At 38.5% G+C, this 22,059-nt stretch overlaps 1 protein-coding gene across 5 annotated transcripts in view; it reads left to right on the top strand.

The window, feature by feature from the left end:
• LOC103472075 (growth factor receptor-bound protein 10-like) overlaps nt 1-19,530 on the top strand; it is a 58,384-nt gene extending 38,854 nt beyond the window's left edge. For 4 of the 5 annotated variants that reach the window (XM_008421453.1, XM_017307576.1, XM_008421452.2 and 1 more), the window contains 11 exons: nt 1,302-1,417; nt 3,775-3,891; nt 5,356-5,493; nt 5,601-5,711; nt 6,761-6,859; nt 6,941-7,018; nt 8,427-8,543; nt 9,596-9,662; nt 9,752-9,839; nt 10,087-10,180; nt 12,734-19,530. In XM_008421453.1, coding sequence (XP_008419675.1) covers nt 1,302-1,417; nt 3,775-3,891; nt 5,356-5,493; nt 5,601-5,711; nt 6,761-6,859; nt 6,941-7,018; nt 8,427-8,543; nt 9,596-9,662; nt 9,752-9,839; nt 10,087-10,180; nt 12,734-12,880 — 1,172 coding nt within the window. In that variant the 3' untranslated portion in view covers nt 12,881-19,530. The remainder of the gene's footprint in view (nt 1-1,301; nt 1,418-3,774; nt 3,892-5,355; nt 5,494-5,600; nt 5,712-6,760; nt 6,860-6,940; nt 7,019-8,426; nt 8,544-9,595; nt 9,663-9,751; nt 9,840-10,086; nt 10,181-12,733) is intronic. The other variant, XM_008421454.2, reaches the window with a different exon arrangement.
• The last annotated feature ends 2,529 nt before the right edge of the window (nt 19,531-22,059 follow it).

The following is a 22,059-nucleotide window of genomic DNA, read 5'->3' as shown; positions in this document are numbered from 1 at the left end:
ATGGAAAATAATTTCTTGAAACCTTGCTGAAGTATTTACTCTAGGGTGGAAGAAATAAAAGTTAATTTTACAATACCCAGAGGCACAAATTAATTGCTATTTTTCATTGCTTCTTATATAATGCAACTTTAATTACTTTTCCCTTTTTTCCCAATTCTAAAACGGCCAAATCCTGGGGTGTGTATTTAAGCACAGTACACACATGATTCATTAAATTAACAATGGTGGAAGCAGTGCCAGTAGCTCAATCTTAGTCTTCCAAGTTCACATGTATCATTTCAAAATGAAATTATCATAAAATGCACAATTGGAATATTAATATTGTTACAGCAAGTATCACTTCTGCTATCATACAATATAATCATTTCATTTCTTTCCTCTCTCATTGGCTACCTTTCAAACCATCCCCTCCTTCCCACTTGACTAAAACTTGTAATTATATTTAATCTCCCTGGAACATTTTTGCTGCAGTTTTATTAGTTGACAAAAAATGTCAACAGTTTCATCTCAGCATTAGTCATTCTGGCTTTTTTGTTCAGTTCTTCTTGGCAAAAACTGCCAAAACCCTTTTGGCGACTAAATTAACACAATAACCATTAGAATTTGTGTGTTTTCCTGGGATTTTATTTGATAGGCCAAACAAAATGTGCCTGATTGTGAAGTGGGAGGGAAATTGATATATGGTTTTTAAATGAAAATTTTAAATTAATGTAGGGGTAAATTTACTGAAGGAGAGATGCCAATAGACGAAAAGAGGACACGGCAAATATGTGCAAGGTGTTCTGGCTAGATGAGGCCAAAATTAAACCTCCTGCTCCACATGACAGAATTGGCACTGCTTATAACTAAATACATATCTGGAACAAACTTTTGGAAAATTGTGAAACAGTCGAAACACTGAGTTCCTTTTGGATTAAAAAACCACCTGCTTAGAGGTGCTTTTGTACCACAATAAATGAAACGCTAACCAACATTTTGATGTGTGATGACGACACTTGGAAACATTTTATATTTCAATAGTTGATTTTTGTGTTTTTATGATGTGAAGCACGTTGAACTGAATTGTTGCTGAAATGCGCTATGCGAATAAAATTTGATTTGATTTCGATATAATGGCGCCAAACGGGGCGACATTATTTCCATCTGCATATCTGACTGAAACGTTCCACATAATTCAACATTTGAAGTTATAAGACCATATGAGTGTCGCTGCTGCACGTGAAATAGATTTCAAAGACGAGGTTTTTCTCACCAATGCGTGACGCGATGCTAACTTTGCACATCTGCTCTTGTTCTCACAGAGAGGTGTGTGGAGGACCACGAGCTGGTGGTTCAGGTGCAGGCCTCCATGAGCAGCGACAGCAAATTCCTCTTCAGGAAGAACTATGCCAAATATGAATTCTTCAGGAACCCCCTCGTGAGTTTCTCGCATCCCTGATTTGACCTCTCCATGACTGCTTGCTCTTAGCACGCAGCTCCTTTCTCACAAACACACACGCACGCACGCACGCACGCACACACGCACACACACACACACACACACACACACACACACACACACACACACAGCAGAGTCCCTCTAGTTATTATTTTTCCACCCTTGATAGTTTTGGGTATACACAGCTAAGGGATAATTATTTTGTTTTCACCTTAAATGTAACAAGACGATCACGTTTTCACATTTTGTTTTCTCCTTGACTCAGTCTAGAGGGGCTGAATCTGCTCTGTGATCCTGAGTTTCAGCACATGCTGCTGCTATCATGTTACAAGCACATTGATGACGATAAATCAATGCTCACATGCTGATGTTTGGTGTAATGTTTCACCATGTTTAGGTCAGTATGTCAGGAGGCAAACAGTTGACTAGCAGTAAACATTTAGCCATCGTTTAGACACTTTGAGCTGGGGCAAAGATTCCCTCAAGCTGCCCGCAGATGGAGCATTTCTGTGGTTTATTCACTGCTGTGAAGATCCAGTCCACACTTTTAATCTTCTTTTACTTACTGTGGAAGTTCTGCTTTAAATTTGAAATGCTAATAATGCGACTTTTTTTCATCTAAAGAGGAATAATTTTTTTGTTATTTTACTTGAAGCACTTCTCAAGTTTTTATTCAACTTTTTAAAATTTATTAAACAATGAAAAGTTTAAATAGCTTCAAAAGTAATTAAAGTTGCATACTTATGTTAACCCATAAGGCTGCTTATTTCATGGAATACTTTAAAATAACTTGTCACTTAAAATATTTGGGATTGAATATTCAGGAAGGAAACAAAAGGGATGGTATTTCTTAAACAAAACTTTCATTTTATGACTTAATTGGCTGTAATTAAAGTTGGAGACAGTTCTAACTCAGTTTAATTTGACAAATCAAAAATAGTTTCACTCTAAAAACTATTTAGTTTTTAGTGTGAAAATGTACAGCCAGGATGTACATTTAGAACATCCTGGCTGTTCTAAATGTATTAGAACAGCCAGGATGGGTTAGATTAATGTGAGTTATTGATTATACAGATCTGGCTGGTTGTGTTTGGGAAATGGAACAAAGTTTTTTAATGAGGTTAACTAACTAAGATTGGGAGCAGTTCTGTTTTCTGGATTTTTTTCAACAATTAATATATTTTCATTACAGGTAAAGGCCATTTACCATCATTTGAAACCAGTTTCAAATGAAACCAGGTTGTTTTTTTGTTGGTTTTTTTTGCATTTGCTCATGCAATCTTTGTCTCATCCTAACACCGCGTTGATCTGAAACATTTAATAGGAATGAAAAAAAAAATGAAAGTAAGCAAATATTTGGCCATTATCTGCAAATATAAGAAAAAAATAAGCAGCTATTGCAAAGTAGGATCCAATATGTAAAATTAAAATAAAATGTCCAATAAAAGTGCCAATTTGCTAAGAGAAGATGTGTAAACATGTTTAGCTGGAAGCTTGGGAATATTAACAACACAGTGACTCTGAAACATGTTAAGTTCTCACTGGGTTTTTCTCCTGATGAACAAAACTAGTCAACATATTAAAAGTAACTCTCTGCTGGCTAATTTAGGAGGTAAGCTGGGTGGATATTTGCTGTAAAGAAGCAAAAGAATCAGAGTTATTGAATAAGATCCAGTAAATCAAAGCTGCACAGTGTTAGTTAGCTAGCGATGCAGCCTGAAATCATTAAAAAATGAGGAGAAACTTTAATAAGCTGGACAATGTCTGTTTGCACCTTTGCAAAATTATTTTCTAACTTTGTTTTTATTTTTTTGTTAGCTCGAGTATCGCAGCAGCTTGATATGCGGTTCTTCATGTCTCAGTAACCTGGTGCCAGCCAGCCAGGCCGTTAGCTACTCTGCATGGCATCTATCTTCTGGTGATGTGAACTCAGCTGGGTGCTCTCTGCAGCTGTATAGAATGACATTACTGCCGGGATGATTTAGGTGTGTCTCAGAGCCAGCAGGTGATCTCAGCCCTGTGGTAATGAGCCCAGTAAAACAGCAGAGTGCTGGCTGCAGCCTGTCAATCACGCTAAGAGTGGTGCTGCTGGCTAAAGGGGATTACATCAGCGGGTGAGATCATACTGCATCTACTGCAAGGCTGGAGTGCCCTCTTTCACTTCCCACCACTTAGCGTTTGAGCCCTCGTGCCCATTACACACACACACACACACACACACACACACACACACACACAGATCTATTCTGTAAAAAGAGACGCTGTCCTCTCTTAGCTCTTGCATGCTCTAAGTGGTTTCAGGTGACTGTGTCTTTCTTTGTCCCTTTCTCTGACAGCCATTGTCAGCGTGTTGGTTTGTCTCCTCCTTTCCCATCCAGAACTTTTTTCCAGAGCATATGGTGGCTTTGTGTCATGAGTCTGACGGTTCGATCCCTCAGTCACAGCTCTTACAGGTGAGAAAGCTACCTGCTAAAAAGTTAAAAACTAATTTAACGTCCTAAAAATTCTCTGTAAATATCACTTGCATCTCATCGGATGCACAGATGGCTTTGCGAAAGTATTCCTGCCTCTTGAACGATTCTCATTTTGCCATGTTTCAACCCCAAACTCTAAAGAAATGTATGTTATCTGTGGTTTTAAGTGTCAGACCAGCACAAGGAAATGCATATTTGGTTGAAGTGGCCAATTTATGAACAAAAGTGATGCGTGTCTTTAAATGCTGTAAGAATCTGAAAAGTGTTTCACACATTTGTATTTGTGTTGAAAGTGGCTCAAGCTCTGTCAAATTTGATAAAAAGCATCTGTGAGCATCTAATTTGAAGTCTTTCCATAAATTCTGAATTGAAATTAGGCCTGGACTTTGATTAGGCCATTTTATCAGACTGCAAAAGCACAAAATTTAACAAAGTAATTCTGGTCGGGTTTCTAGTTCAAATATCTTAGTACACTTGAAATAAGACAAAACTAAATTACAAGTAACTATTCAGCAAGATGTAAGAGCTTGTTTTAGATCAATAATTCCTTAATACTGTTGAAAAAGTTATAAATATAAGTGAAATAATCTGCCAGTGGAATTTACCTAACTTGTAATGTGAGAAAAATGTCTTCTCCAAGAAACCAGACCAAAAATATCAAGTGCGATTTTGGGTTTTTGCAGTGCAAAAATATGCAAGAATATGATTTGATCTCTGGATTTGTACTTGGGGTTGTTGACCTTTGCCCCCCAATTTCAAGTCTTTTGTAGTTTCCAAATGTATTGGTGCAAATATCTTCTCAAGACTTGGAAAAAATTTTCCTAAGTGAAACAATCTGCCAGTGGACCAAGTACTTTTTCATCAATATTAAGGAATTATTGATCTTAAACAATCTACATCTTGCTGAAAAGTCACTTGTAAGTTAGTTCTGTCTTATTTCAAGATAAAATTGAAAAGTTAAATTTCATGGCTGGAAGCAAACACAACTTGTAACAGATTAGTTTCAACAAAATATTTCTTGTTGCCACTCCTCCATTAAAGCCAAATTTGAGGAGTGCACAGCGAATGGACGGACTGTCGATGGAATCCGTCATGTAAAATATGAAAAGAGGAATAAACATTTTTGAAAGACTCTGTAAATGAGGAAGTTAAATCCTAACAGCAAACCAGACAAAAGGCATTTCAAGTTAAAAACCCGTGGAAATGAACGTCACAATTATAGCAGAATTACTTCTGCTGTAGATCAGCAACACCAAAAGAGCATCAAGCTTTGATGGGCATAGCATTATGTTCTACAAGTTGAAAAGTAAAATAAAAGTATAATGCATTGAGACAAAAATGGACAGGAGCCTTTATGATTCATCTTCTTCATTTAATCATGTATGTAATCCATCCATACCGTTCTTATTTGATGTAATTTTGCTTTTAATGTTTTATTTGTAGAATTTTCTGAACTCCAGCAGCTGTCCTGAGATCCAGGGCTACCTGTATGTGAAGGAGCCAGGAAGAAAGTCCTGGAAGAAGCTCTACATGTTCCTGCGACGCTCAGGCCTTTACTACTCAACTAAAGGAACATCCAAGGCGAGAAACATGTTTTTTTTTTTTTTTTAACTTCAACTAATAAGATGATGTATCTACTTTTTCTTTTTCCATTTATAATCTATAATCTGTTTTCTTTCTGCCCACAGGAACCCAGACATCTGCAGCTGCTCTCAGATCTGGAGGACAGTAACATTTACACCATCATCACTGGGAGGAAGCTTCACAACGCCCCTGCAGACTTCCAGTTCTGCATTAAGGTACAACCTGCGTGTTTCCTGCCATCCTAAGCGACTTCTCCCTGAGAGAACAGAGATTTGTGTGGTCGGGTTTAGCGATCCTAGCCATTTCTTCATCACTGAGACGTCCCAGTTTAGAGGGCAACTTGTGGTCTTTAATGCCACCTCTTCATAATAAGAGACTCTGCTCCCTCTTTGCTCGCAGGGTATCATGTGTGTATCTGTGTCAGAGGACACAAGGGTTAACGCCGCCCACCAGGGGGTTAAACACAGTCTCTGCTCCATGCGTTATCTGTGGTGGGTCACCTGCTGATCTGGGATAAGCCTAGTGGGATAAGCTCTGGATGGTAGAGCATGTCGCCCCCCTCTAAACCTTTCAGCTCTCTTTTTACACTTGATGGGGGCTGGGGGATGCAAAGGTAGCATTAAAAGAGGAAATATTTCCCTTTTTTCACTATTTGACTCAGTTGGGGGAAAAAATCCACAAAAACTCTCTGAAGTCCATTTTTCAGGTGGTAAAGATGGACAATTTTCACCAACACCAACCACTTAATCCAACATGGTGGCCATGCATTTAAAAGAGCGATGCGACCTGCAGCGATGCATGTTTTAGGCTGGAGGAACATGCAACCTTCACATTATTGGTTGATTTAAGACAGTTGACTTGTTTTACCTTTTAAATAATTGAAACCAGCTAAGGTACAACCAACAAGATTTGAAATTAACAAGTTCTAACATGCACAAAACATAAAATACCCTCTTTAATGAGCAGTTACACAATTTCACTGGTCATTTTTTAGGGCTCGTTATATATCGGTAATAAAACTATCAATTGTCTAATCTATGTCTTCTCCAGACTGACATATTTCATAACAGCTGCTGTCAAAATCCCTGATCCATCTGAAAACACGTTGTTCAAATCGAGATCATTAAAGCGTGACCCCGGTGTTATGAAACATAACAGTTTGGATACTTTTGTGTCCCGTGGAATCGGGGCTCGGCCATGTTTGTGTTCCCAATGTGTTTCTCATTAATTTCAAACCCCGCTGTGTCCTCTGCTTGGTTGACAGCCCAATAAAGCCAGGAGTGACTGTAAGGAGCTCAAGATGTTGTGCGCCGAGGACGAACAGAGCAGGACGTGCTGGATGACCGCCTTCCGACTGCTCAAAGTAATGACGACTCTTTTATTTGTTTTGGACTCGGGTCCGCTGCTCTAACAGCTGACTCCGTCTCCTCTGCCGTCTCCACAGTACGGGATTGTCCTGTACCAGAACTACAATGTGCCCCTGCAGAGGAAGGTTAACAACTCGTCTTTCTCTGGGCCCGTGGTGAGCATCTCCTCTCTGCTGCCGCCGTCGTCCCATCACCACCCAGCTGTCACGTTTCCCTGCTTAGCAAGAACCAGTTCACTGTGATCTTGGAAAAACAAAACTCTGGGCCACCGGAGCGAGTTGAGACATTTCTGGCCAAACATTTTGTCACGTTGTGCTTGAGGGGCAGAGGAGTGAAGGCATAAAGGAAACACTTATTAAAATGTCACACAGTTTGTTCACTGAATTCAAAAATTATTGGCAGAGTTAGAAATGGAAATGAAAATAGAAATGTATTGTTCTGCAAAGAGGAAATTCAGGTGGAGCAACAGATATGAAATTACTCACAAAAGGTTTTTAAACAATGTATAAAAATCATGATTAACAATAATAATATTATGCTGTACAAATAAGCTGATGTTTCAAACTGATGACTTGAATTGAACCATTTTGTATCTTTTTGTTAGACATCATTTGTACCTGTTGAGCCTGATGTGTCAAGTCAAAATTCATAAATAAAATAATAATATACTGTACAAGATTATAACAAAAACTGCTGTGCAGTTATTAGAAAGGGATTCTGCAGAAAACAGAAGTGCAGCAACAGTGTAAATTGGTAAAAAAAAAATAAAAATGTACAAAAAAAATTTTCTGATGAAATGAGACAAAAACCTATAAAAAGTATTGATTTAATGCAAAAGGTGTATCAGAAAGACATTTGAAATATCCAAAATAAACAAAAATGGGAACAATGAATAAAATCAATGATTAAGTCTCTGTAAACAAAATTATCCCTCAAAAACATGGATAGTTGAGATCAAAAAGCACCAGACTGAAGACTTTTAGTAGAAAGAGAAAAACAATAAATTAAGCAAACTGAAAATTAGTGAGCTTGTTTTAATTTATCGTGCAATTAATTGATGTATTGCTTATTACGACAGATATACTAGCAGTTTCTTACATGAAGACCCTATAAAATATAAAAAAAGTTTAAAAAGTGGGTTATAAATTCTGCAATTTAGTTTGATTAACAGTTTCTAGAGCTTTTTTTGTAGGCACAAAATATAATCGAAACATATTTCATGTTGTCAGGAAAAAGCATTAGTTTCAGAAGTTTTTTTTTTTTTTTAAAGGTATTTGATTGTTAGAAAAGCCTTTTCTCTTTGAGGTTCAAAGGGAACGTGGACGATTTAAGCCGTACGGTCAGAAATCCAGGCTTTTGCTTCTCCTCAGAGGAGCATTTGTGGATTGACTAAAGTGGGTCTGTGTGCAGACAGGATTTGTCATGCTTCAGTGACTGCGTCTGGCTTGTTTGACCTCTGACCCTTTTTTCTACCCCCCCACTCCAATCACTACAACTCAACCCCGTTTCTCGTGCGTCCCTCCCCCCATGCCCTGCTCCTCTCTCCGCCTGTCCTCCCGACAGCGGAGCGTATCCGAGAACTCGCTGGTTGCCATGGACTTCTCAGGAAGAACCGGCCGCGTCATCGACAATCCCGTCGAGGCCCAGAGCGCCGCCCTGGAGGAGGGACAAACTTGGAGGGTAAGCAGGTTTATAACCTAGAAAACGACAAAAAGCTGATATTTTCTAATTTTGCCTTGAGGTCAGTGTTTCGGGTTTACTCGTCACGTCTTGTCTGGTATTCCTCCTCGCTCTCCTGAGGATTTCTTTGACACAGACGAGACTTTTTGTTCTGACAGTGATTAATATTGCTCTGCCTCAGTAATTCCTACACTTTATTTGACGCTCTACACCAGGTAGTGCCTGGTCAGCCTTGGAGGGAAAAAAAAAATGTCTGTATTGGTAGCGTGACCAGAGACGAATAAAAAAAACACTTGATGCATTTCTTATGAAATTCTGGATTTAAATGTTTGTTTCTAAAAATGTTCATTGGCTGGTTAAAATGAACATAAGCAAAAGATTTGAATGAAAAGGAGTAGTTGGAAGAAAATAAACATATATAATCAACCACTTCTCAAATTTCAATTTGCTGTAACATTCATATATCATCTAAAACTGCTCTGTTTGGTTATAAACTTTAAAACTAGAGATGCATTGTTATCGGTCCTGATAGTGGAAAAAATTGATGATGGGCCCGATCCATGAGGGCAGATCTATTCAGTCTAATTTTATGCTTTGTTCTCTGGGCAACATCATGCTTTATTTATTTTACACTATAGTTAGAACACCTCATTGCTCTTTCTGAACCATTTGGAAGGTTTGTTGCAGGTTGTTTTTGTCAGTTTCAGTTTCTTTACTATTTATTTCACATTGACTGTTAAACTCCTGGTTGTACTGAACTGAACAGATAAACGTTGTTTGTGAAGTTATTGTTGTATTTAAGTGTTCTTCACTGGTGGAGAGTTATCTAATAAGTTTGTAATAAAGTACATGTATGTCTGGGTTTATAAAAAGAAAAGTTTTGCATTAACTCGGCTCTGTTTTTTGTATTGGGTCGGTACCGGCTGATACTGAACTTCAGATATCTGTATCGGAGTGTCCAGTTTATTAGATAATGTATATGTAAAACCCAAAGACTAATTCCTCCTTTAGTTATGTATTTAATGTGATTTGATTTTTCTTCTTACTTAAAGAAAAGAACCCATCGTATGAATGTCCTGGGCAGCCCCAGCCCCCTGCACCCATCCTCTATGAACACAGGTACTTCCACTGAAACCACTAACACCAGTCTGCCTGACAGCCTTCCCCCACCACCTTACAGTCACACGCATTTCTGTTTCTCCTCCCAGTCATCCACAGGACACAGGTGTGGTTCCACGGTCGTATCATGAGAGAGGAAGCCCACAAAATGATTATACAACAAGGCCAAGTAGATGGGTGAGTTCACAGACGTTTTATGAAATTTACCAAAAAAGGGGACAAAAAAATAAGCAAAGAAATATTTTAATATTTTCCCACTGCTGTCATGGAAAGCATTGAAGGCTCTTTGACTTGGCAGCATCACTTTTGAAAACAAAACAAAAAAGTTTTTTCATCAAGCTTTTGTCAGTGTGTAAATCCTATTTTACTTAAAACTTAAGTGTCTGCCAGCTTTTATTTTTTCTTTTGTCCACTTTCCTGTCAGGTTGTTCCTGCTGCGGGACAGTCAGAGTAATCCCAAGGCATTCGTGCTCACCCTGTGCCACCACCAGAAGATCAAGCACTTCCAGATCCTACCGGTCAGTAAAGCAGAGCAACAAACTCTTGATAAAAAGTGCAGCATAGCTGCTCGTAAATGTCCGCCAGGTGTTTTACATTGTTGCAAAAAAAGCAAATGAATTAAATTACAGAAGATGAAAAATATTGTTTTTCATTAGTGATGTTGATGTTTCATAGAATTCAAGTTGTAGGGGAAATAAACAGGATTTTAAAAAAAATTTTTATTTATTATTTAACATTTTTCCCTGTTTTAACTCTCCTTACTGCATAAGCTGATAATACAATCATGGCCAAAAGTTTTGAGAATGACACAAATATTATATTTTCACATGATCTGCTGCCCTCTGGTTTTCATGTGTGTATGTCAGACGTTTTCATCACATACAGAAATACAATTGCAATCATATTATGAGTAACAAAAGCTTTTATTGACAGTTAGAATGAGTTAATGCAGCAAGTCAATATTTGCAGTGTTGACCCCTCTTCTTCAGGACCTCTGCAATTCTCCCTGGCATGCTCTCAATCAACTTCTGGACCAAATCCTGACTGATAGCAGTCCAGTCTTGCACAATCAATGCTTGCATTTTGTCAGAATTCGTAGGTTTTTGTTTGTCCACCCGTCTCTTGATGATTGACCACAAGTTTTCAGTGGGATTAAGATCTGGGGAGTTTCCAGGCCATCGACCCAAAATCTCTGTTTTGTTCCCTGAGACAGTTAGTTATCACCTTTGCTTTATGRCAAGGTGCTCCATCATGCTGGAAAAGGCATTGTTCATCACCAAACTGCTCTTGGACGGTTGGGAGAAGTTGCTCTCGGAGGACATTCTGGTACCATTCTTTATTCATGGCTGTGTTTTTAGGCAAGACAGTGAGAGCCGACTCCCTTGGCAGAGAAGCAACCCCACACATGAATGGTTTCAAGATGCTTTACAGTTGGCATGAGACAAGACTGGTGGTAGCGCTCATCTCGTATTCTCCGAACAAGTCGTTTTCCAGATGTCCCAAACAATCGGAAAGGGGATTCATCAGAGAAAATGACTTTACCCAAGTCCTCAGCAGTCCACTCTCTGTACCTTTTGCAGAATATCAGTCTGTCCCTGATGTTTTCCTGGAGAGAAGTGGCTTCTTTGCTGCCCTCCTTGAGACCAGGCCTTGCTCCAAGAGTCTCCGCCTCACAGTGCGTGCAGATGCACTCACACCTGCCTGCTGCCATTCCTGAGCAAGCTCTGCACTGCTGGTAGCCCGATCCTGCAGCTGAAACACTTTTAAGAGACTGTCCTTGCTTGCTGGTCTTTCTTGGGCGCCCTGGAGCCTTTTTGGCAACAATGGAACCTCTCTCCTTGACGTTCTTGATGATGCGATAGATTGTTGACTGAGGTGCAATCTTTCTAGCTGCAATACTCTTCCCTGTTGGGCCATTTTAGTGCAGTGCAATGACGACTGCACGTGTTTCTTTAGAGATAACCATGGTTCACAGAAGAGAAACAATGATGCCAAGAACCAGCCTCTTTTTATAGTGTCCAGTGGTGTCAGTCTTACTTAATCATGACAGATTGATCTCCAGCCCTGTCCTCATCAACACCCACACCTGTGTTAATGGAGCAATCACTGAAACGATGTTAGCTGGTCCTTTTAAGGCAGGGCTACAATGAAGGTGAAATGTGTTTTGGGGGACAAAGTTCATTTTCTAGGCAAATATTGACTTTGCAATTAATTGCTGTTAAGCTGATCACTCTTTATAACATTCTGGAGTATATGCAAATTGCCATTATAAAAACTGAAGCAGTAGACTTTGTAAATATTAACATTTGAATCATTCTCAAAACTTTTGGCATGACTGTAGATGTCCAATTTTGACACACTGGTTTTGGCATTAGTATAAGTCGGTTTTTCAGTGTTACCAAAATTGGAACACATCCGGTTGGAACAACCGGACGTTACCACTGGCACAAACCACGAAGAGGACGACGACAGGAAGTAGTTGGAGGATGATATTTTTTAACGACTTATTGCGTGAACAAACTTATTCACACGTAATTTTAATTGTGTATCTTTTTCAATTGAACAACAGCAGTTGTGGAATTGTGTTTTTTTGTCATTAGTGGACTATTGACAGAGTTTCAGGCACATTTGTAACAGAAACGCAGCTTTAGGTTCAACATTTAAATGAGCAACCCGATGGCACACGAAAGAATAGATCTGACCAACTGGTAAAGAATTAGGATTGATGAAGTCTTAAAATGTCTCCACCACTTCTAATCGTGACCATTTTTTTTCTGCTGTATTAGCTAAAGTACCTAAATAGTTGTAATAGTTGTTTTGAAATATATAATCTTTTTTTTTGTCTAGAGTAAAGATTTGACCTAAAATAACAAAACAAAAAAACATTCATGAGAAAGATTCAAACTCTTTTTCCTTGAGCTAAAAAGCATTTTTGTTTTTTGTCATTTCAAAAATAAATTTTAAAGACGTTCAAATTCTAAGTTTGTTGCTTGCATGAATAAACAGATCAAAGCTCCAGCAGGTGGAGAACTTTTAATCTGACATGCGGTGGCTGTGCTCCTGCCCCGCAGGTGGAAGAGGACGGCCAGGTTTTTTTCAGCCTTGACGACGGCGCCACCAAGTTCACGGACCTGATCCACCTGGTGGAGTTCTACCAGCTCAACAGAGGAGTGCTGCCCTGCAAGCTCAAACACCCCTGCACCGCTGTAGCCTTGTGACACTTCACCCACCTGACACAGCTCTCCCCCCACTTTTTTTGCACATCAGAAGATTTCCCCCCATTGCCTGCTCCCTCACCGACTAGGCGGGGTTGAGGAGAAAGAGAGAGAGAGAGAGAGAGAGAGAAAGCAGAAGGCCATGGGGTTTTTGGGAGCGGTCTCAGCTCCTTCTCCTGGGTTGTGGTGTTTTTCTCCGCTTTACCGCCGTTTGGACTGTGGCGTCGCAACGATAGATAGATAGCTTTGTTCGGCTCCAGCGACGTTCCTTCTTTTGTTTTGTTTTCCCTGGAGGGTCCGGTAGGTTCGTCAAACACCATAAAAAGTTGTGAAAACGCAAGACCACTAAAGCGACATGTTTTACAGCAGGAGTGTTTGAGGGTCTTTCGAATGGATCTCCCTCCCAAACCCCCTTCTCCTCCCCTCTAGGCCGGATAAGCTGTGTCGCCCGCAGGGAGCGCCACCCTCCGACTTCCTCACTGATTATCAGGGATGGACGGGAACCTCGCTGGCTCTGACTGAAACCGGATCCAGGAGTTTCTCAACCTGTGCAGTCCAGTCTGGATAAGCTGACACCCCCATCCCTCTCTCCTCATCACATTAGCGGGTTGAAAGTGACGTATCCACAAACCCCCCTCCAACTCCACACACTTTGGTGCAACCCCCAATCCTGTCGTCTCCACAGAAGCTCAAACGGTTGGGACAGACTGATGGACGGACGGACGGAGGGAAGAAGCGGCTGAAGACGAGCAGAGCAGCAGCGATGGCGAGGGTTTGCTTAAAAGAAAAAAAAAGGACAGAGGAATGTTTAATCAGGAAGGCTGTAACAAGCCTCTCTTGTAGAGTTAATTACTTGATGTCATTTAATGCTGTTTTTTATTCATGTCAATTCAACGCAGAACTAGTTTTGCACTCCTGGGCGGACAGGCAGCAGCTCTCTGGCTAAAGCGAAGCCGCCTCCTTTTTCTCCTCCGCTCTGTTTCTGCAAAAGGCGCGCGCATGTGAATCTCCGCCCGCTCCGATTGGGTGGCGGCGGCATGTAAGGCGGAGATCCAGCTGATTATGCAGCTCCCATCAGAGAGGTTTAGGAGCGTCTTAAAACCTCTGGTGTGGCTAGCATCGTCATCATCATCAACACCACCGCAATTTAATGAATGTGCTCCTGAACCAGCTGCAGCTCCTCAAGACTTTGAGGAAGAGAAGGAGGAATACTAATTTTATAGACTCCTGAAAAGTGTCCCGCCCCCCAAACTTCTACAGTTTCTTTGTTGTTTTTCTTTTTTTTTTAATCAAAAGGGTTATATTTGTCGGTGAATCTGTTTCTGAATGTTTTCCTGAGTCTAATCCGAGTTCAGTGCTTGCACATTTTGAATCATTCTGATTGTGGTTGGAGCTGTCCCGTTCGGATCCTGACCACTGTTCCCTCCTACAAAGCAACAAAAGCACTCTCGTAACTTTTTTTTTTTAACTTTAAATATGGAATTTGAACAAATGACTTGAAATGTGAACCCGGTCGTCCGTCGACTGAGCTTCACTTGCCTTAAGTGAAAATGATGAGCCATGCGTATGAAATTGAAGAAGCGATCTTAAAATGCACATACAGTGAGACTTTTGCGGTTTGAAGGCGGTGGAAGGACATCTGGAGTGACTATGTGAACCAGTATGTTGAGGGATAGCGTTAGATTTTTGAAAATTATCTTTTTTTTTTGTTTGTTTTTTGCCACTTTTAGAGCTGTATGCTAAATATGGAGTCTTTTTTATTTGCGCTTGTAAATTTATTAAAAATAATTTGAGATTTTAGTTGAACAAAAGCTTGAATTTTATTCTGACATTATAAACTGATATTTAAGTTACACGTTAATGAAAAAGCACATTTTTTTTAATATATATAAATTAGGAGGTTTTTTTTCCAGAGCTACATTTCTGGGTCCTTGTGCTATCTTGATTGTCAAAATTATTATTATTTTTTTTTTTTTGTCCTGAATTTTTACCCACATCCCTCCTGTTTGTTTGTTTTTTTATTTAGGAAAGATCACATTTACCATACAGGCAACAATCTTGTCTTAAATCTTGAACTTTAGTCCACAAATTTATAGATTAGTAGATTTCAAAATAAATTGCGCCAAACTAACAGCATCCACATGACAATGGGGATGTTTACATGCACTGCAATATTTCTATTAAACCAGATTAGAAATGTTCCTAACTGAAGGCTGACATGTTGGGTATTGTTTTCCAAAATTGCCAAAAATGTCATAAATAAATAAATAATTCAATAAGTTATTTTTCCTTAAACCAAAAACAAAAAACTATAATGTAACTAAACTCTATGAATGTATCCCATAGCATTCAAATTATTAAATATATAAGGTATTTATGTAAAATTAGTTAAAATCCGTTTTAAAATAGTTATCTAAGTATTAAGTTTTCTCATGGTTTACTTGTTGCGGGACACTTAAAAAAAACAACCTTTAAATGTTTTTTTATGATTGGTTTATTTGCACAAACTTCAAACCAATCATCTTGAGAGCAATGTTGGCCCTACCCACTTATTTTGATGGGTAAGGCTCCCGTTGAAAATGAATTAAAATGAGCTGCTGTCCTTCAAATGAATTGATAAGGGTGAAAAATAATGCAATAAACATATTCTAATTACAGTACAGTTCTGATGTACTTGTTAAATTACAGATTTTATAAATTATTTTTTGTGCTTTTCATGTATTAAAGATAGTAACATATTTAAGTAGCCATCTTAATGATTTATTTTTTATGAAATTTGGGCTCTTTTGGACTTCCCTAATAAACAGCCTTTCCCATCACCTTACTTCATACAAGCGAGAAAACGTCTACAATGAAACCACTTGCCTTTATTTTTTCATATGTACAGTTAGAGTAACAAAAAGTTGAAACAAATGGGATCCTGACAGAGGTTATTATATTCTACCATCTTTAAACGTGAGGACTTTAAATGGTAACACTGAGGTAACTGAACAAAAACTAAGTAGGATTGGCATGAAAATGTGAAAAAAAGTCTGCCAGCTGTTGGGTATGATGGAGGATCTGTGATGCTGTGGGCCTGCTCCTTTTCATCATCATCAACCCTGAATTACCTGAAGCTTTTCAATAACAAATGATTCACCAGAATTTTAAAAAAACCCTTTTCCTGCAGTTATCTTATTCTCAAGACATACATGTACTAGAAAACCTAATGAGCTAAAGGAGGAGGATCTAGAGCAGCTGTATGAAAAGAAATCCATCTATCAGTAAAAGGGTTTTATAAAATATTAATTATTAGGATGTGGAGAGAACTGTGTGTGTTACTCATGAACACTGGAATTGTCCATATTATAAAGTAAAGATTTGAAAGATTGCTGTGCGTGTAAACTTTAACCTTAACATGTTTAAAAGAATCCAACTCTTTGTAAACCTTGGTTGCAAAAATGTCACTTTATCCAGATTTAGCAGAGATCCGAAGAGGATTTTTTTTTCTCTTCAAAACATCGTTTCAGGTTATACAAATTCAAAGACTAAAGCCTTTTATGTTGTTGAAATTGTTCGTACGTTTATGTTGGAATTTCTGGAAAATCACTGTCAAAAAGTTTAATTTGCCCCTTATATAGAAATACATAAGTTTTTTTGTTGGTTTAGCAGAAATGCCGAATGTGACAGTTTTCATCATTTATTTATATGTAAAAATACGACAAGGGGAGTTTGGATGAGGTTCTTGCCTGGTTCAGGTTTTCTACAAAACATTTTCATTATTTTCTGAGCAAACCGTCCGCAGGCTGAACGCGTCGGAGGATCGTACAGCCACACTTCTGTCAAAACAATAACACTAGCGGTCATAATAAAAACAAAAAAACAACCAAACTGAAATAAAACCGGCGTGAATTACTCTGAGAAAGACGAGACTATCATAATAAAATGTAGCAAGCTTCTGTAGTTTCATAGAAGTTCACTTTAAATTACTTTTTTTTGCTTTATACTATCTACACAATTTGTGGAAGACACTGAAAAAGACACTATGGGAAGTTGCTAAGAAAGGGGTGGCTAAGGGCAACACGTGAAGCGAATCAATAAACCTTGTGCTGTTTGTGTAATTCATCTCAGATATCACAGAACAAAAGTTTCCAGTCAGAATTTATCAGACAGCTTCCATAATTGCGACTTTTTTTTCTTTTCTTTTTTATTCAAGGAGGTAAAACGCACGTTCCTGCTCCGCCTCCCAAAAGAAAACGATAGAGGGTGTGTGCGTGTGTTTTTGTGTGTGTGAGAGGACACCTTGCCAAAAATGAATAGATGCTGTGTTTTGTCCACAACCCACCAATCGGCCGAACTACGGTTGAGTAGCTCTGTGCTCCACTGGTCAGGCCTTCCCACATCCTTCTCCACCCATCCATGTCCAGCCAGTAAGCTATCATTTCATAAACATGTAGAAAAATGTTTCTGTTTGGCATAATTGAACGTCAAACCATTTACTTTCCTCTTTTTATACATATGTTGGAGGAGCACTGCTTGTCAGATGGCTGAGATCAAGTGGAAGATAAAGATTCAGAGCAGACAGGAATTTATATGGAAGCACAGTACTGGCAAAAGTATTCACACTTTGAAATGTTCTATTCCATGTTTTCTTTTATTTGGGTACTTTTTGAAACCAAGTGCATTACATATCTGAACTTTAACTGGGACATTGTAACATAGGAACTTTAACTGGGACATTGTAACATAGGAATATCCTTTGATCTAAACAAATTTTGGCCCAGGAAACTCTGTTTCCTGGGCCAAAATTGTGAGCTCAAAAGTAACGAGCCAAAAAATATGTAATTTGCACCAAAAATGTTTTTTTTTTTTTTTTTTTTTTTTTTTTTACTTTCTCATCAATAAACTCAGTATGAACTATTTTAACAAAAAATGTATTTTTGTTTTTTAGCAATCCAAAACGGTTTTTGAATCCGGTTTGCCTATTATTTTGGGTTCATTTGAGAAAAAAAACTCAAAAACTATTCGTCTGTTCTCGGCAATAAAAACGGTATTGAGGTCAGTCTTCATTTGGAAAAACTTACTGTATTTAACCAAGTTCTAATACGGCAAATAAAAGTAGATTTGGTGTATTTTGGAGTATCAGTTGATGAATAAATGTGGTTTTGGTTACCAAGACGATAGAAGGAAACCAGGAAACTTGGAAAATATTATCACTTTGTATCAAATCAAACATTTTTCTAAGTAGATTTGGATTTAAAAGTCGTAGTTTCATCCTAATTTATTCTGGAATTGTGGTCCGCAAATGGCCCTCGGGCCTTACTTTGAGCACCTGTTGAGCCGTTCACCGGCTGAACGTAGACAGCGTTTTTATCCAGGCCAAAAATTCTAATTTTAGTCTCTTCAGACCAAACTGCCTGCTTCCGCTTTTTTCTCGGTGTGCCATGGCAAAAGAAGTAAAAGTTTAAAGGGGTGTGAATACTTTTACAAAGCACTGCTTCCCAGCATTCCTAGCGCTCACCTGTGAATCTTTATTGTCCTTCTGAGAGGAGCAACACAAACCCCACGCCGTGCTCTCCTCCTTTGCCGCGCTGCCATGTAATCCTTACACAAGTCCAAGTGTTTTAACATACAAAGTTAAAAGTGTCGGCTGTTTTCTAAAGTATATGAAGCTATGGAGAAGTAGATCTAACACTGTACCTAGGTCACAGATCACTATGTATGGGGGGAGGGGTGTTATGCTTTCACTCATAATACCGTAAATTTTAGGCAGATTTATTGATGTATGTTGTCCTTTTTCTTTGATTACTTGATTGTGTGTATGCTGACATGTTTGCCATCTGCACCACAGTATATACAGTATTAATTTTTTTTTGTGATCAAACTGGATTTTATTTTCTGAACATTAGTGCATATAAGCTGACAGGCTGTTCAGAGTATCCAACTCTAACGCCACATCTTGTAAAGTCCCCTTTTTTAAAATAAGTTTTATCCCCCCAACTCTATCTCATCTCTCATAAATGTTTATGATGTTCCACTTATCAGTACGTGGCGGGGTTTCATCGAGAGCACACACATTACCATTTATTCCATGGTGATCTTAGTTGTAGCTTTTGTACACTTTTCACTACAAGTAGTTCAAAGATGAGCTGTAGCTCGAGAGGATTTTTTTTATATCCGTATACTCATATTTTAAGGTGCGTAACTAACTTCTTAGATTCTGTTTCTTCTTGACTAAATTTCTCAGCAGGTGCCTCTTATTACACAGTAACAGTCCTGTAACCGCCAGCCGTCCAAACGTTGCGTTCACATACCATCAGTTAGGTACCGTGAAGTGTACCTTACTGGAGCTAACAGGTCAGCATCAGCTACACATCCCCATTGTGTGACTCATGCAAATAAATGGGAAAAAAAAAGTCATGAGTTGGCTGTGTGTTATTGTTGGGTTGAAATCAACATAAGCTGAAGTCAAAAGAAAACATTTCAGGGAATTAAGGAAAAAAAAATTTTTTTTTTGTTATTCTTCAAACCCCTCATGGCTTTGCTTCATATTTATCTCTGCAACTCCTGGATCTACATTGTATCCTGTTCAGGTATTTTTGTACAAATAAGGGACTGATATATTCTCTGTTTATTGGAAAGTAGAATAAAAGACATAATTGCTATAAACCAAACATGGCTCAACCTGTTATGTGTTACTCTCATCTTGGACGTCCGCTGAGAAGGAGGCCCGATTGGAGCACAGTGTGTGCCTTCACACTCTTTCAGTTCTTGTACATGTTTGTGATGCTGTAACCACAAACTCAGATTTTTTTTTGTTGGAATTTCATTTGATAGATGGATCAAATTATACATGGTTTTAAAGGGGTCAGTATTATTCAAAAATTGAGTTTTTTGAGAATTACATCATGTTATATTATTCCTTGATGCATGTTTGAGAAATCACTCAATCTCCCGTAGCAACCACCCAGCTGTATGAAATGCCTGGTTGGAATTATACTCCACCTTCTCAGAGATGTTGTTTCCAAGCTTCTGTCCTTCTGGCTCAAAGAGAAACCCTCCCATGCTACTCCCACATTGAGCTCCTTCAGACTAACCAGCAGCAATTTGTAACACAATGCAACACGTTACAGTGTAACATGTGTTACTTTGTTACCATGTAATGTGTTAAATGTATAACATGTTACCCATGTAATACATATAACATTGTAACACAGTGGGACATGTTGCATTGTAACATCTTGCAATTGAACACTTTGTAACATGTTACATGTGTTACACTGTAAAGTTACAATGTAACATTTTAAAGTAATACAGTAACGTGTTACATTGTAACACGTTTTACAATTGAACACATCGTAACATGTTAGTGTTACGATGTGTTACATTATGTGTTACAACATAATGGAAGTTAAGTGTGAAACACGTTACCCATGTAACACGTTATATTGTTGTAACATATGACATTGTATCACATTACGTTGTAACACGTGTTACATTGTACGATCAGATAAAACATTCCTATCGATCAGAAATAATTAATCATCTCCTGTTAGAATAATAAAGTCACTGATGATGGGGAGCTCAAGTAACATGAAGCCTCGCAGCCTTCCAGGTACAATACTTTGCAAAGGGCTACCTTTTCTCAGGTCTTCACGTGCACACAGCTCTCTCTGCTGGTCAAAGGCTGTACTACAACAGTACAGCAGCAGAATGATTGAGAAGGCCCTCGCTGCAGCAAACAGAAAAGGGCGGGGACGGACCACTGTCAGCCTTTTACCTTATTTGGAAATTGGATCATTGCACTCCGGAAGTGAAGGGGGCGCTATTTCCTATATTATCCGCGGTYTCCCGTTTTAATTTTCTTTTTAAATCTGGATTTAGCTTTATCTTTAGGAAGGARTTTCTCTCTCAGCATGTATTTGAACTTCTCTCTTTTATTTACTTAAGCACAGCTCACAGTTTTTAAATATTTCCGTTGCTTTCGGTGTACTTTTAAATCTGCTCCTTTAAAGCATTTTTTCGGGCCTGCTACTGCCTCTAGTGGCGCGGGGGTGGTAGCACAACTAATATAAATAAATTACTAAGAATACCAAAGTCTTTATTATTTATTATTAATTCTGGCATTACTGGAAACGCAAAAGATAAAGTCCCTCACAAAACACCATACCTTTTAATTTTATTAAGGAAGTAGAGCTAATTACATGGCGTAAACAAGACCTGAAAGTGGTTCCAGTTTCACTTGATGGCCAACCTGTTGGAACTATGGGAAGTTTTAAATACCTTGGATCATTCCTGGACAATTTTTAAGAAACGTCCCTCTATCTTTTAAGAAGACAAAGTGATGTTGGGGTTACCTAACAAGTGCAACTTGTGCAAAACCTCTAGTTAGTTAGAGGTAACATTAGCTAACATTACCTCTAGTTAAGTAATGCTAACATTTTAACAATAAGTTAACAAAAATTTAGCTTAAGTTTTAACTCATCTCAAGTTTTAGCTTTTCATCTCCTCGGCTGGTTTGGTCACATGAGCTGCTGACTAACAGACAATTTTTTAAGAATACTTGGAATAGCAGGAAAAATAGTAGGTAAATAGTGGTGAAACCAAAAACAACTTTGTCTAAACTGTTTAGAGCAGCGGTGCCCAAAGTGGGTCCTCGAGGGCCGACATCCTGCACATTTTAGCTCTCTCCCTGGTGGTAGCAACAACCTTTTCAGCAATTGTTCTTCTTAGACCTTCTAATGAGCCATCATTTGATCCAGGTGCGTTAATCGAGGGAGAGAACTAAAACATGCAGGATGCCGGCCCTCGAGGACCGACTTTGGGCACCCCTGGTTTAGAGCATGCATCCTTTTTTTTCTCGTCAGTTTGAGCTCATGAAGACGTTACTGTGTTCTTCTGGTAAATATAGAACATCTATTAGAAGTCATTCACTGACAGTGCAATAATTATTCTTAGCCAAATTAAACGATAACATTTACCTGTAGCATGACAAGTGTTTACTTGATGCACAAATTGTTGATATTATGATTCTATTAATTTGTTTTCTTGTTTTAGAGTCAAAGAAAAATTTCCACCTTGGAAGACTAAATAATTTAATCATATTTTTTCCTATATATAGGACTCTACCAACAAAACAAAAATGTGGATTATTGCTTGTTTAACAATCCTGGTTATTCGTCTGTGAATCTAATTAATTTGTT

The sequence above is a fragment of the Poecilia reticulata genome, linkage group LG11, assembly GCF_000633615.1.
Source record: "Poecilia reticulata strain Guanapo linkage group LG11, Guppy_female_1.0+MT, whole genome shotgun sequence".
Lineage (NCBI taxonomy): Eukaryota > Metazoa > Chordata > Actinopteri > Cyprinodontiformes > Poeciliidae > Poecilia > Poecilia reticulata.
This window is presented reverse-complemented; position numbering and strand designations above follow the sequence as displayed.